The 16,441-nt window shown below is 43.0% G+C and overlaps 1 protein-coding gene across 2 annotated transcripts in view; it reads right to left on the bottom strand.

Moving 5' to 3' along the window:
• Window positions 1–11,906, bottom strand: part of ARSB (arylsulfatase B) — a 266,796-nt gene extending 254,890 nt beyond the window's left edge. The window contains exon 1 of one of the 2 annotated variants that reach the window (XM_066381697.1): window positions 11,506–11,906. In XM_066381697.1, coding sequence (XP_066237794.1) covers window positions 11,506–11,838 — 333 coding nt within the window. In that variant the 5' untranslated portion in view covers window positions 11,839–11,906. The remainder of the gene's footprint in view (window positions 1–11,505) is intronic. The other variant, XM_066381698.1, reaches the window with a different exon arrangement.
• Window positions 11,907–16,441: the final 4,535 nt, after the last annotated feature.

The raw sequence follows: 16,441 nt of genomic DNA, 5'->3' as shown, positions 1-16,441 counted from the left end.
TTGTAGCTTCAAGAAAGTGGCTAAGGGACACAAAGGCAGTGTCTCTCACTGGTCTGTACCGGGTACCTGCCAGAAAGGCCCAGGGCTGGCACATTCAGTGGCCAGCTGAGGAAAGCATCAGTTCAGGACCTAACAACCCTTGCTGGTGGGGTATCCTAAGGAAAGGCTCCTCACACCTGGCCCAGCTGAGGCGAGTTCCACTCTCTGTGATCAGCACCAGCACAGCGGCTCATGTACATTGGATAAGGTGGAGCTTCACAGTCAGCTGGCATAGATGCTAGATATCCTGCCCTGCTGAGTTAGATTTGACAGGGGGAAGGGAGAGAGGTTTGGAGCATGGAAATTTAAAGTGTGGGTCCCTGTGAGCCTATTGTTGGAACTGATCGAGGGGCTCAGCCACTTTCTGGGGTGGGACACAGCACAAAGAGAGGACTCTCTATCTTCCTCCCTGAGACCAGGGTCTCACCAGCTATAAGAACTTCTGCAGAGGGGACTATCAGACCCACTTGATCTGAACCTGCTGCTCACCTTGTTGGGGAGAAGTAAAATTTGAGTATCCAGCAGTGGCTGAGGGATTACCAGGCATCCCCAAACTATGGCCTGCAGGCTGCATGCAGCCCCCTGAGGCCATTTATCCAGCCCCCGCTGCACTTCCAGAAGGGACACCTCTTTCATTGGTGGTCAGTGAGAGGAGCACTGTATGTGGCGGCCCTCCAATGGTCTGAGGGACAGTGAACTGGCCCCCTGTGTAAAAAGTTTGGGGACCCCTGGATTAGGCTCTGGAGTAGAGGCCACATTCCCCATACTGATCTCCTGACCAAGAGACCCTTGAAGTAGGAGGTCCCACTAATGTTTTATTCCCAACCTCAGCTGCCCTAACCCACCAAGCTTACAACCTATAGAGGGGTTTGTTGGGTGAGGCCAGTCTGAGCCCACACTACAGTCTTTCTAGAGAAGACTCTGTGGGAAAACCAGGCAGCTACAAAAGGAGGTGAAGCAATGAAAAGTGGAGGCAAATCCTACGAAGCTTGGGGCATTTACAGAGCTGCTGTCATCTCTAAGCAGGAGAAGCTGATCCTTATACACAGGTCAGCCCCTCCCACACTACCCAGGCACAGAAAATGCAGACACAAACAGCGAAAAGAGCAGTAACTGCAGACAAGTAGCCCACAGCAGGTTACAAACAGCTGAAACCAAGCCAAGAAGATCTAGAACCAACACAACTGGTAGTGGGTGGCAGACAGCCCCAACCCTACACTCAGCTAGCTACACAAGCAGCAGGCCCAAAGGAGGAGTCTAGCAGGCACTAGACACTGTGGAGAATAAATATCCCCAACAAGACAGACATTGCACAGTGTGTAATACACATGATCAAGGTTGACCCTTAGAGCCAGCCAGCCTGAAGGAATAACCATACCCATGAAAGGACCAACTACAATTAATACTCACAGAAAACAGGAGGGAAAATAGTACCCTCAAGAAGCATTCCTAGTAAAAGGAAAACAGGTGGCCTGCAGGTCAGTACCCTAAGCCCATCTTCCTCATAAAGACACCACAAAAAGTTCAAAGTCAGACAATGTACTACCTAAAACACAGAGAAAATGGGGAGACAAACAAATGTGACCCAAATGGATCAACAAGAGAAATTCCCAGAAAAAGAACTAAATGAGATTGAAATAACCAAACTATGAGATGCAGAGTTTAAAATAATGATTTTTAGGATGCTGAAAGACCTTAGAGCAACAATGGATGGACATAAAAAGCACCTAAATAAAGAGACAGCAAGCATCAAAAAGGCATTGAACTAATAAGAAACGATAAATACAATATCAGAAATGAAGGCTGCACTAGAAGGAATCAACAGCGGACTGGATGAAGCAGAGGACTGAATCAACGATTTAGAAGACAAAATAAACAGAAGTAGAGCAGCAGAACGAAAAGAGGTGCAAAAAGACTGAGGAAATTCGAAGAGACCTGTGACAACTGGAAGAAAAACAACATCCACATTATATGGGCTCCAGAAGGACAAGAGAAAGAACAAGGGATAGAGAATCTGTTCAAAGAAATCAAATGAAAATTTCCCTAAAATGATGAAGGAAAAAGTCACACAAGTTCAAGAAACTCAGAGAATCCCATTAAAGAGGAACCCAAGGAGGCTTACACCAAGACACATCACAATTAAAGTGCCAAAGTTAAGAGACAGAGAAAGAACACTAAAAGCTGCAAGAGAAAAGCAGTCAATTACCTATAGATGAGCCGCCATAAGCATGACATCTGACTTCTCAACAGAAACACTTGAGGCCAGAAGGGATTGGGAAGAAATATTCAAAGTGATGCAAAACAAGAACCTACAACCAAGACTACTTTATCCAGCAAGGCTATCGTTTAAAATTTAAGGAGAAATAAAAAGCTTCTCAGACAAAAAAAGACTCAAGGAATTCATTACAACCAAACCAGTACTGCAAGAAATGTTAAGGGGCCAACTGTAAAAAGAGCAAAGGGAAAAAAGAAATTGAGAAAAAGAGAATTGTATATTTAAAGAATAAAATGGCAATAAATAAGTACATATCAATAATAACCTTAAATGTAAATGGATTAAATGCTCAATCAGAAGACATAGGGTAGCTGCATGGATAAGAAAATAGGACCCGTACATATGCTGTCTACAAGAGACCCACCTCAGAACAAAAGATACACATAGAATGAAAGTGAAGGGATGGAAAAAAGTATTTCATGCAAATGAAAATGAAAAGAAAAGCTGGGGTAGCAATACTTGTATCTGACAAAATAGCCTTTAAAACAAAGGCTATATAGTAAGGGATAAAGAAAGTCACTACATAATGACAAAGGGAGCAATCCAACAAGAGGATATAATCATTGTAAATATTTATGTACCTAATATAGGAGCACCTAAATATATAAAGCAGATTTTGATGAACAAAAAGAGAGAAATCAACAGTAACACTATAATAGTAGGGAATTTTAATACCCCACTAACATCACTGGATAGATCCTCCAGACAGAAAATTAACAAAGAAACAGTGGCCTTAAAGGACACACTAGATCAACTGGATTTAATTGATATCTTCAGAACCTTTCACCCCAAAGCAGCAGAATATACATTCTTTTCAAGTGCTCATGGTACATTCACTATGATAGACCACATGTTAGGATACAAAACAAGTGTCAATAAATTTAAGAAGGATCAAAATCATATCAAGCATCTTCTCTGATCACAATGGCATGAAACTAGAAATCAACTACAATAGAAAAACTGAGAAACATTCAAACAGTTGGAGGCTAAATAGCATGCTATTAAATAATGAATGAGTTAACAATGAGATCAAGGAGGAAATCAAAAATTTCCTTGAAACAAATAAAAATAAACATACATCAACTCAAAATCTATGGGACACAGCAAAAGCAGTCCAGAGAGGGAAGTTCATTGCAGTATAGGCATACCTTAAGAAACAAGAAAAAGCTCAAATAAACAACTTAACCCTACATCTAAAAGAACTAGAAAAAGAACAGCTAGTAAAGCCCAGAGGAAGTAGAAGGAAGGAAATAATAAAGATCAAAAAGAAAATAAATGACATAGAGGCTAAAAAAACAATACAAAGGATCAATAAAACCAAGAGCTGGTTTTCTGAAAAAGTAAACAAGATTGACAAACCTGTAACCTGACTCACCAAGAAAAAAAGAGAGGGGAAAAAAAAAGAGAGAGGACTGAAATACATAAAATTAGAAATGAAAGTGGAGAAGTAACAACTGACATTACAAAAATACAAAGGATTTTAAGAAAATACTATGAAGATCTATATGCCAAAAAATTGGACGACCCAGGTAAAAGGGATAAATTCCTAGAAACATACAATCTTCTAAAACTCAATCTGGAAGAATCAGAAAACCTAAACAGACTGATTACAACAAATGAAATTGAAACAGTTATCAAAAAACTCCCAGCAAACTGAAGTCCTGGACTGGATGGTTTCACAGGTGAATTTTACCAAACATTTAAAGAATTAATACCTGTCCTTCTCAAGCTACAGGTACTTCAAAAAATTCAAGTGGAGGGAAGACTTCCAAACTCCTTTTATGAGGCATTATCCTCATTCTAAAACCAGGTTAAGACACTACAAAGAAAGAAAACTATAGGCCAATATCCCTGATGAACATAGATGCTAAAATCCTCAACAAGATATTAGCAAACCAGATCCAGCAATACATCAAAAAGATCATACATCACGATCAAGTGGGATTTATTCCAGGGAGGCAAGGCTGGTACTATATTTGAAAATCAATAAATGTGATTCATCACATACACAAAAGAATAAAAATCACATCAGTAGATGCAGAAAAAGCATTTGATAAAAGCCAGCACCCATTTATGATCAAAACTCTCAGCAAAGTGGGAATACAGGGAACATACTTCAACATGATAAAAGCCATCTATGACAAACCCACAGCCAACATCATACTCAATGGGCAAAAGTTAAAAGCAATCCCCTTAAGATCAGGAACAAGGCAGGGGTGCCCCCTTTCACCACTCTTATTCAACATAGTTCTGGAAGTACTAGCCACAGCAATCAGACAAGCAGAAGAAATAAAAGGCATGCAAATTGGAAAAGAAGAAGTAAAACTATCATTATTTGCTGATGACATGATACTGTGCATAGAAAGCCCTAAAGTCTCAGTCAAAACACTAGTAGACCTGATAAATGAATATAGCAAGGTGGCAGGATATAAAATGAATATTCAGAAATCAGTAGCATTTGTATACACCAACAATAAACTGTCTGAAAAAGAAATTAAGGAAACAATCAACTTCACTATTGCAACAACAAAAGAAATAAAGTACCTAGGAGTAAATTCAACCAGGAAGGTAAAAGGCTTGGAAAATTATAAGACATTGAAAAAAGAAATCAAGGAAGATACAAACAAGTGTAAGCATATACCATGTTCACAGCTAGAAAGAATAAACATCATAATAAAATATCTATATTACCCAAAGCAATTTATAAGTTCCATGCAATTCCTATTAAAATACCAATGACATACTTCAAAGATATAGAATATTCCAAAAATTTATATGGAACCAAAATAAAACCTAAATAGCCTCAGCAATCTTGAAAATGAAGAATAAAGTGGGAGGTATAACCCTTCCAGATATCAAGTTATACTACAAGGCCATTGTACTCAAAACAACTTGGTACTGGCATAAGAACAGGCATATATAATAGATCAATGGAACAGAACAGAGAACCCAGAAATAATAAACCCACACCTTTATGAACAACTGATATTTGACAAAGGAGGTAAAAGCATACAATGGAGTAAAGACAGTCTTTTTAATAAATGGTGTTTGGAAAATTGGACAGGTACATGCAAAAAAATGAAACTAGACCACCAACTTACACCATTCACAAAAATAAATGCAAAATGGATAAAAGACTAAATGTAAGTCACAAAACCATAAACATCTTGGAAAAAAACATAGGAAGTAAACTTTCTGATTACTCTCGTAGCAATATTTTTGCTGATTTATCTCCATAGGCAAGTGAAATAAGAGATAAAATAAACAAATGGGACTATAACAAAGTAAAAAGCTTTTGCACAGCAAAAGACAACATGAACAAAATAAAGACAACCCACACAATGAGAGAACATCTTCGCCAATACATTTGATAAGGGGTTAATAACAAAAATTTATAAAGAATTTGTAAAACTCAGCACCAGGAAGGTAAACAATCCAATTAAAAAATGGGCAAAATGGCCCTGGCCGGTTGGCTCAGTGGTAGAGTGTTGGCCTGGTGTGCATGAGTCCCGGGTTTGATTCCTGGCCAGGGCACACAGGAGAAGTGCCTGTCTGCTTCTCCACTCCTCCCCCTCTCCTTCCTCTCTGTCTCTCTCTTCCCCTCCTGCAGCCAAGGCTCCATTGGAGCAAGTCTGGCCCGGGCACTGAGGATGGCTCTATGGCCTCTGCCTCAGGCAACAGAATGGCTCTGGTTGCAACAGAGTGACGCCCCAGATGGGCAGAGCATCGCCCCCTGGTGGGCATGCCGGGTGGATCCCGGTCGGGTGCATGCGGGAGTCTGACTCTCTCCCTGTTTCCAACTTCAGAAAAATACAAAAAAAAAAAAAAAAAAAAATGGGCAAAAGAACTGAATAGACAGTTCTCCAAAGAGGACATACAGATGGCCAACAGGCATATGAAAAACTGTTCAATGTCACTAATTATCAGAGAAATGCAAATTAAAACCACAATGAGATACCACCTCAAACCTGTCAGAATGGCGCTCAGTAACAAAACAACACACAGTGCCTGACCAGGCGGTGGCGCAGAGGATAGAGCGTCAGACTGGGATGCAGAAGACCCAGGTTCAAGACCCTGAGGTCACCAGCTTGAGCGCGGGCTCATCTGGCTTGAGCAAAAGCTCACCTCCGAGCCCAAGGTCGCTAGCTTGAGCAGGGAGTTGCTTGGTCTGCTGAAGGCCCACGGTCAAGGCACATGTGAGAAAGCAATCAATGAACAACTAAGGTGTTGCAATGTGCAATGAAAAACTAATGATTGATGCTTCTCATCTCTCCGTTCATGTCTGTCTGTCCTCGTCTATCCCTCTCTCTGACTCTGTCTCTAAAAAACAAAAACAAAAACAAAAACAAAAAAAAACAACACACAGTAAGTACTGGCAACCGTGTGGAGAAAAGGGAACCCTCCTGCACTGCTGGTGGGAATGCAAACTGGTGCAGCCACTGTGGAGAAGTGTATGGGGTTTCCTCAAAAAATTAAAAATGGAACTACCTTTTGGCTCAGCTACCCCACTTTTAGGAATATATCCTATAAATACCAAATCACTGATTCAAAAGAAGGTATGCACCCCCATGTTTATGGCAGCATTGTTTACAACAGTCAAGATCTGGAAACAGCCCAAGTATCCATCAGTGGACAAGTGGATTAAAAAGCAGTGGTACGTATACACAATGGAATACTATGCGGCCATGAAAAAGAAGGAAAACTTACCTTTTGCGATGACATGGATGGACCTGGAGACTATTATACTAAGTGAAATAAGCAGGCAGAGAAAGACAAATATCATATGATCTCCCTTATATGTGGAATCTAATGAACAAAGTGAACTGAGGAACGGAATAGAGACAGAGACGGGGTCACAGGGAGCAGAGGGACAGCTCTCAGAGGGAGGGATGATGAGAGCATCGGATCAGAGAAGGTGAAGGGATTAGTGAAATTATATATACATAACACAGAGATACAGATAACAGGACAGCGAATCCATGAGGGAAGGGGGAGGGAGTTAGGGTAAGGGGGGCAAAGGGGGTGTAATGGTGGGCACGGGGGTGGAGTGAGGGTGTTATATTCAGTGGGACACTTGAACCCATGTTACTAATAAATTAAAATTAATTTAAAAAAATTTAAAAAGGTACTTAATTTTAAAATAAACACATTTTCTAATTTTGTTGTCTAGAATTATGCATAACACATAATTGGTTTCAGAAATAAAACCTTTCTCCCTATTTAGAATTATCTGTGTACATTTAACACAGATAATTCCTAACCTGAAAATGATGGATTTTTTTTTAATTGAGATTCTGAGGAACAATCTAAATGTTCAAAAATAATAGATCATTCGTAAATATTTTTAATAACTCTTGAGTTGGCAATGTACAATGTAGTGTAGAAGTTATGTAGCCGCACTGCCCAGTTTAGATCCTGGTCCACCACTCACTTGCCCTGTGATTTTGGGCCAGTTTCTCAACCCCTTCCAGTCACAGTTTGCCTGTTATCAAACAAGACTGATAATAGTAATACCTACCTCATCGGGCTGCTGTAAGAATGTAAAATGCTCAGAACAGTACCAGGAAGTAGTTTCTAAGGGCAATGAGGTTTCTTAACCTTTTGAGAAATATTGACTCCTTTAAAAGAGAATGCTTGCTGACCCAAGGTAATTTCCAATTGGGTCTCATGAATGCTATCAGAAGAAAACAGAAGAAAATTCAAACAAAATGCTTGGGGCAGCTGGCTTGCTACATTGAGTGGTCTCTAAACAGTTTTTGGAATACCCAACTTCTACCCTGCCCTCATTTCTTAACCACAGGGTACTCTAAATACTCAAGTGTTTGTTGTGTTTTTCCTCCTAGATGAAATGTTGGTTACTCCTAGGAGAGGATGTTAAGGGACAAAAGCAACCAATTATATAAACACGTTTTTGAAGTGTGATGTTTGCTTTCAGGTTCAAGTCTGTTGGAAGGAAGTTAGAGAAATGAATGGCCTTCCCATTCTTCTGCAATTTCAGTTCAGTTCTCTTGCTTCACAGTAAATGCAGAACCATTTTGGGCAGACCTTGCTTTCCCCCCTTTACTCGAATGCCACTTTAGTCCTACGAAGTGTCCAGGGTAAGATTTGCATCAGAGTAGATATTCCTGATTATACTGAGCAGCCACTCAGAACTGTGGGAAGTACTTCCTGCTGGTGGTGAAGGAATCATCCTTTATCTCCATTGCCAATCTTGACTACAGCTATTTCTCACTGCAGGACAACTCTCTTTTCTGTTTCTAAAAGTCTTCAGACTGTGATAGGCAGTTAGACAGACATCTGCAGGTAAGGACTATAAGCCAGGCACAGAAGGCTATAGAGTGGAAAGCCCAAGGTGCCTAGCAACAGGCAAAAGTGTTGTAACAAGGACCTCACCCCCAGGGTAACCTTGCTCCCTTAGCCAGCTGGTCATGTAGTTTAGACCCCCTGATTTTATATGGCTGGTCATGGAATTCAGATGCTTCCCTAACCTTTCCTACTACTTAAGCATTAACCCCTAGAGATACCATCTAGGCTTCAGTTGTGTTTCAGCTCCAGTCCCAGAAAAGCAGCAAAATAGACAAAAGGCTCAGGACCAGCTGCATTGACTCAAGACCTCTGCCTTGATCTTGATCAATCAAGGAAGACCAGGACCCTAAAAGACACATCTGGAGAGCTGATAAATATTCTATTGAGATCCTCCCCTGAGATCTCCCCTAAAATTCCCTCCCACCCTTAACATCCCTTAGGAGTGAGGCCCCAGGGTGCTCTTTTTTGGGAGCATGCCCACACCTGCCTCCTCCTTCTTACACCCCCTTATTCTTCCCCCTTCTTCTGCCCAAGTGTGTTTTCCTTGCCCCTCTGTTCCTTCTAAGCTTTAAGGGACCCAGAGACTTGCAAGCAGGGGAGCAGCGGACAGTGGCAGCTCTGCAGGGTTAACCCCCTGAACCTGTCTCCAAGGCCCTTTTTGCTCTGATTTTCTTCCTGCATGGCCAATAAATTCTTCCTTTATTTGCTGCACTTTGTCTCTGTAATTGAATTCTTTTTCTCAAGATAAGAATTGAGCGGGTTCGATTCCCGGCCAGGGCACACAGGAGAAGCGCCCATTTGCTTCTCCACCCCTCCGCCGCGCTTTCCTCTCTGTCTCTCTCTTCCCCTCCCGCAGCCAAGGCTCCATTGGAGCAAAGATGGCCCAGGCGCTGGGGATGGCTCTGTGGCCTCTGCCTCAGGCGCTAGAGTGGCTCTGGTCACAACATGGCGACGCCCAGGATGGGCAGAGCATCGCCCCCTGGTGGGCAGAGCATCACCCCATGGTGGGCGTGCCGGGTGGATCCCGGTCGGGCGCATGCGGGAGTCTGTCTGACTGTCTCTCCCCATTTCCAACTTCAGAAAAATGAAAAAAAAAAAAAAAAAAGATAAAAATTGAGTTCTCGTAGCTCCCCCTGCAACAAGACCACTGTGGTTATTATAAGTGAACTCTTCCTTCTCCCCATCTCAGGACATAAGTAAGGCTAGGGGTTGATCTGAAAGGCTACACAGAACACAGATTTGGGAGTGCAAGGTTTAAGCATATTCCTTGTGACTTGCACAGTCAGAGCTCAAAATATGCTTGTTTAATAGACAGTACATATGCATATATAAAAGTATGCATGTGATCTGAAACAGTTCCCATTTATTTTACTTAATATGATCATAATCACATCAAGATCTTATGAAAATGTCAATCTTATTCAGGTTAAGAATTAAAAAAATTATTCAATTATAGAGGCCTGAGATAATTAGTGGGTGCAGGACCCAGTTTGACTACATTCTGTGTAATTTTTTAAGTGAAAGGAGGAGAGATATACTCCTGCATGCGCCCCAACTGGGATCCAACAGGCAGCCCCCATCTGGGGCCATGCTTGAATCAACCAACCTATTTTTAGTGCCTGAGGCTGACACTGGGATCAACCAAGCTATCCTCAGCACCTGGGGCCTACGCTCGAGCCAATGGGACACTGGCTGCCAGAGGGGAAGAGGGAGAGAAGGAGAGAGGGGCAGAGAATCAGACAGTTGCTTCTCATGTGTGCCCTGACCTGGGATCAAACAAGATGTCCATAAACCAGGCTGATGCTTTAGCCACTGAGCCAAAAGACCAGGGCCTTTTTTTTTTTTAAGTGAGTGAGAGAGAGACAGGCAGACAGAAAAGGAGAGAGATGAGAAGTAGTACTAACTCATAGTTGTAGCACTTTAGTTGCTCATTGATTGCTTCTTATTCGTACCTGGTGGGGTGCTCCAGCTGAGCCAGTGACCCATTCCTCAAGCTAGCAACATGATCCCACGCTGAAGCCGAGGACCTTGGGTTTCGAACCTGAGTCCTCAGCATCCCAGGTCCACTCATCTATGATCTATCCACTGCACCACCGCCTCATCAGGCTATGTGATTCTTAACTCATTATTGAACCTCTACAGGTTTGCTTCCTCATTTGTAAAAGGGGATTAAAAATAACAGCTACCTCATAGGCTGTTTCAAGAATTAACTTTAAAAACAGTAAAGCACTATGCAAATGTTCTCCATATTCTTAATTATCTAACATATATTCACACTCTCTACCGGTATACTTTTCTCTATCTACTACAGAGAACCTTCTAAAGACAAGCGTTCAGAGATAATGATACTCAGAAAGGTCGAATACAGGTTAAATCTGAAAGGAAAGTCAGCAGCCCAAGAAAAGTCAACCTGGGTAGGTATCACTCCAGGGCTGCCAACTCTTGGAAGAAGTGGACAGCCCTAACCCATGACCCCTGGGTAACCAGAGGACCAGAGTCGCATTCACGGAGGGCACTCTCGTTATAACCCTCCCCGCAGCTCCGCGGCTCCCACCTCATTGCTGAGCTGGGCGCCCGGCTTGCCCCCTCCGCATCCTCCCACTCAGGACCGCCCGGCTGGGGGCGTCCCCACCCTTCCACCTGCTGCCCAGCACCCAGCATGCTCCAGAAGCCCCTCCACCTGACCTCCAGGAAACTAAACACCAAACGAAACCACACAGAGAGGGCGCAAGGGGATGCGGGTGGCCCAAGGGGTGCGCATGCGCAGAGGTCGCCGCGGGCTGCAGGCCTGGGAAGAGCCGGGACCGCCAGCCGCCCCACTCGGCCCGGTTCGGGGACTGGGTCCGGCCCGCGCCGGCCGAGGGGGCGAGGCGGGGTCCGCGCACCTGGTAGCGGCCGGTGAGTAGCTGGCTCCGCGACGGCGTGCACAGCGGCTGGGTGTAGTAGTTGTCCAGGCGCACCCCGCCGGCCGCCAGCGCGTCCAGCTGCGGCGTGCGCACGGCCGAGCCGTGGAAGCCCACGTCGTTCCAGCCCAGGTCGTCCGCCAGCACGAGGACCAGGTGCGGCGGGGCGGGCCCAGCGCCCGCGCCCGGTGGCGGCCGCAGCAGCAGCAGCAGCAGCAGCGGCAGCAGCGGCAGCAGCGGCAGCGGCGGCGCCGGGGGCAAGGCGGGGAGCAGCGGCCGCCGCGGGCCGCCACCTCGAGACAGGCTCGGGCCCATCCTCCGCCGCCCGCGGCCCAGCGCCTCTGGCGCCACCAGCCCCCGGCACCGTTTATAGAAGCAGGAACTGGGCGCCCGGCTGCCCCGCCCCGCGCGGGCTTGCCCCTGGGCTGCGGAGCTCGGCGCCCGAGGCCGCGCCGTGAGGCTTGCAGCGTGGCCTCGTAACACAGCCGGTTTGTACTTAACACTACAAAGTGTTTCACAGACTCATCTCTGTAAACCTCTCAAGAACACTGGCAGCTAGGAATTATAATTCCCGTTTTCTCAATAAACAAGCTTGTAGTTGGTTGAGCCTAACCCAAACTCAGTTCTGTCTCCGGATCCCGACCTGTTGTTTTAAAGGTAGTAGGAGAATCATTTCTAGCAACAGTCCAGCCTCCTGCAGGTGGGAGGACGAAGAGGCAGGTACTCAGGACAGTTCAGATTCTGTTTTTATGACTAGTGTACACCTGTGAAGCCGCTTCCTCCCTACTAGGAGAAAGGGGGCCAGATGCACACTCTGACTGCACGGCGCCCTTTTGAAGGTGTAGTTTTAACTCTGGTTTCCCTGGGCGTTGTTTGGGGTGCTGTGTGGGCACTGAGTAAGTAGCTCAGTAGCTTGTCCAGGTATGACCCCGTTCAGAGATGACTCCCCTACAATTAAGTAGTAAACCAAAGAAGTGTAGTTATCTAATTTGCCTGAAATAATCTGTAAATGGAAGGGGAAATTCCCTTAACCACATGCTCACTGAATTGGGAAGTTAGCCTTATGACCAGTATATTCCCATTGCCATCCAAGACCTGCCTACTCCATGTCTGCAGAGAGATAATAACAGTTGTAGGGTAAGAAATGAGGCACTGCATCCTTGCAGGTTTAAGGGATCTGATTCCATGGGAGTTATTTCACAGCTTTATGAGTTATAGATAACTGATAACGATGGAAACTAATTTTTATGACTATACAAATGAAGTCTATCCAGTGGAATGACATACGCTTCTTCCCTCAACCCCACTACCATGGAAAAACAGTGTTTGCCTCCACTTGCACATTTATATTCCTGATCTGTTCTTCGAATTGTCCTATGAACTGTTTTAACACTGTACTAGTTTCCTCATTAATAAGTTAAATAAAATTTTTAACATGTATTTATTTTTATATCTGTATGAGTCATGATTTTATTGTTTTTTGAAAATTATCCTTTAGTACAGTGGTCCCCAACCTTTTTTGGGCCACGGACCGGTTTAATGTCAGAAAATATTTTCACTGACCGGCCTTTAGGGTGGGACAGATAAATGTATAATGTGACCGAGACAAGCATCAAGAGTGAGTCTTAGACAGATGTAACAGAGGGAATCTGGTCATTTTTTAAAAATAAAACATCGTTCAGACTTAAATATAAATAAAATGGAAATAATGTAAGTTATTTATTCTTTCTCTGCGACCAGTGCCAAATGGCCCACGGACCGGTACCAGTCCGTGCCCCGGGGGTTAGGGACCACTGCCTTAATACATGAAATTGTTACAAGGGGAGCGACAAGACGCTGATTCTCATCTTCTTGAGATAAATCAATCAAGAGACAAAGTGCAGCAAGCAAAGGAAGAATTTGTTGGGCATGTAGGAAGAGAAAAGTGGGCCCTGGAGACAGGCTCAGGGGGTTAGCCCAGGAGAGCTGCCACTGCCCACTGCTCCCCTGGTTGTAAGTCTTTCCAGGACCCCTTAAAGCTTAGAAGGAACAGAGGGACAAGGAAAACGCATCTGAGCAGAAGAAGGGGGAAAAGAGGGATGTAAGGAAGAGGAGGCAGGTGTGGGCATGCTCCCAAAAGAGAGAGCACCCTGGGGCCTCGGTCCTAAGGGATGTTAAGGGTGGGAATTTTAGGGGAGATCTCAGGGGAGGATCTCAATAGAATATCAGCTCTCCAGATGTGTCTTTTAGGGTCCTGGTCTTCCTTGATTGATCAAGATCAAGGCAGGGGGTCTTCAGGCAATGCAACTGGTCTTGAGGTCAGCTGTGGCTTTTGTCTATTTTGCTGCTTTTCTGGGACTGGCGTTGAAACATAACGGAGACCTAGATGTTATCTCTAGGGGTTATAGCATAGGTGCTATTCTCTGGCTTTCTTGATTTTTCCTCCTCTAAGGGGGTCTAAAACCACCAGACTAGCAAAATGTCAGGGGAGGTAAGGTCAGGGGAGAGACCCTGAATCCCATGACCAGCGGTGTGAAATCAAGGGGTCTAAACCATAGGACCATGTAAGGGAGAAAATGTCACCTGGAGAGCAGTCCTTGTTTTCCCAGGCACCTGGGATTTTCAGCCCTGGTGACTTTCTGTGCCTGGCCTGTAGTCCTTGCTCGATTCATGTCTAACTTCCTCTCACAGAATGTTTCCCTCTTACATACATATAATTTTTTTTCTTTGCATGAAGTGGACTAGTTTATATTAAATCCACTTGCACCTCTGGTGAAATAAAAATTTAGAAGGAAAAATTTTAAATGTAGCTTTAAATGAGAAAGTAATTTTAAAGACCTTTTTGACTCATTATGTTAGGACTTGAAAATTTCATGTGAAGATCCTTAAGTGATCATGAAGAACTGAGAATTTTTAACTATGGCCCTTGCTTGTCCTTCTCTCTCATAACTGCTCCTCCCTACTCTTCCTGATAAAGATCAAATTGCCCCAACCATGGCTGCTAATCTGCAGGAACAATTACAACTCAACCAACTGTTTCTGAAACTAACTGAATTTATAGTGAGCTTTCTCATGTTCTTCATTTTCTTTTTTTTTTTTTTTTATTTTATTTTTTTAATGGGGCGACATCAATAAATCGGGATACATATATTCAAAGATAACAAGTCCAGGTTATCTTGTCTTTCAATTTGTTGCATACCCATCACCCACAGTCAGATTGTCCTCTGTCACCTTCTATCTAGTTTTCTTTGTGCCCCTCCCCCTCCCCCTTTCCCTCTCCCTTTCCCCCCTCCCCCCGTAACGACCACACTCTTATCAATGTCTCTTAGTTTCACTTTTATGTCCCACCTACGTATGGTATAATGCAGTTCCTGTCTTTTTCTGATTTACTTATTTCACTTCCTATAATGTTATCAAGATCCCACCATTTTGCTGTAAATGATCCGATGTCATCATTTCTTATGGCTGAGTAGTATTCCATAGTGTATATGTGCCACATCTTCTTTATCCAGTCATCTATTGATGGGCTTTTTGGTTGTTTCCATGTCCTGGCCACTGTGAACAATGCTGCAATGAACATGGGGCTGCATGTGTCTTTACGTATCAATGTTTCTGAGTTTTTGGGGTATATACCCAGTAGAGGGATTGCTGGGTCATAAGGTAGTTCTATTTTCAGTTTTTTGAGGAACCACCATACTTTCTTCCATAATGGTTGTACTACTTTACATTCCCACCAACAGTGTATGAGGGTTCCTTTTTCTCCACAGCCTCTCCAACATTTGCTATTACCTGTCTTGTTAATAATAGCTAATCGAACAGGTGTGAGGTGGTATCTCATTGCAGTTTTGATTTGAATTTCTCTAATAACTAAAGAAGATGAGCATCTTCTCCTATATCTGTTGGCCATTTGTACTTCCTCCTGGGAGAAGTGTCTGTTCATGTCCTCTTCCCATTTTTTTATTGGATTGTTTGTTTGTTTGTTGTTGAGTTTTATGAGTTCTTTGTATATTTTGGATATTAGGCCCTTATCTGAGCTGTTGTTTGAAAATATCATTTCCCATTTAGTTGGCTTTCTGTTCATTTTGTTATCAGTTTCTCTTGCTGAGCAAAAACTTCTTAGTCTGATGTAGTCCCATTCATTAATTTTTGCCTTCACTTCTCTTGCCATTGGAGTCAAATTCATAAAATGCTCTTTAAAACCCAGGTCCATGAGTTTAGTACCTATGTCTTCTTCTATGTACTTTATTGTTTCAGGTATTATGTTTAGATCTTTGATCCATTTTGAGTTAATTTTAGTACAGGGGGACAAACTGTAGTCCAGTTTCATTCTTTTGCATGTGGCTTTCCAGTTTTCCCAGCACCATTTATTGAAGAGGCTTTCTTTTCTCCATTGTATGTTCTTGGTCCCTTTATCAAAAATTATTTGACTATATATATGTGGTTTTATTTCTGGACTTTCTATTCTGTTCCATTGGTCTGAGTGTCTACTTTTCTGCCAATACCATGCTGTTTTGATTGTCGTGGCCCTATAATATAGTTTGAAGTCAGGTATTGTAATGCCCCCAGCTTCATTCTTTTTCTTTAGGATTGCTTTGGCTATTCGGGATTTTTTATAATTCCATATAAATCTGATGATTTTTTGCTCTATTTCTTTTAAAAATGTCATTGGAATTTTGATGGGAATTGCATTAAATTTGTATATTGCTTTGGGGAATATGGCCATCTTGATTATATTTATTCTTCCTAACCAAGAACAAGGAATATTCTTCCATCTCATTATATCTTTTTTGATTTCTCTTAACAATGGTTTATAGTTTTCATTATATAAGTCCTTTACATTCTTTGTTATGTTTATTCCTAAGTATTTAATTTTTTTTTGTTGCAATCGTGAAGGGGATTATTCTTTTGAGTTTGTTCTCAAATGTTTCATTGTTGACAT

This window comes from Saccopteryx leptura, chromosome 4 (assembly GCF_036850995.1).
Source record: "Saccopteryx leptura isolate mSacLep1 chromosome 4, mSacLep1_pri_phased_curated, whole genome shotgun sequence".
Lineage (NCBI taxonomy): Eukaryota > Metazoa > Chordata > Mammalia > Chiroptera > Emballonuridae > Saccopteryx > Saccopteryx leptura.
This window is presented reverse-complemented; position numbering and strand designations above follow the sequence as displayed.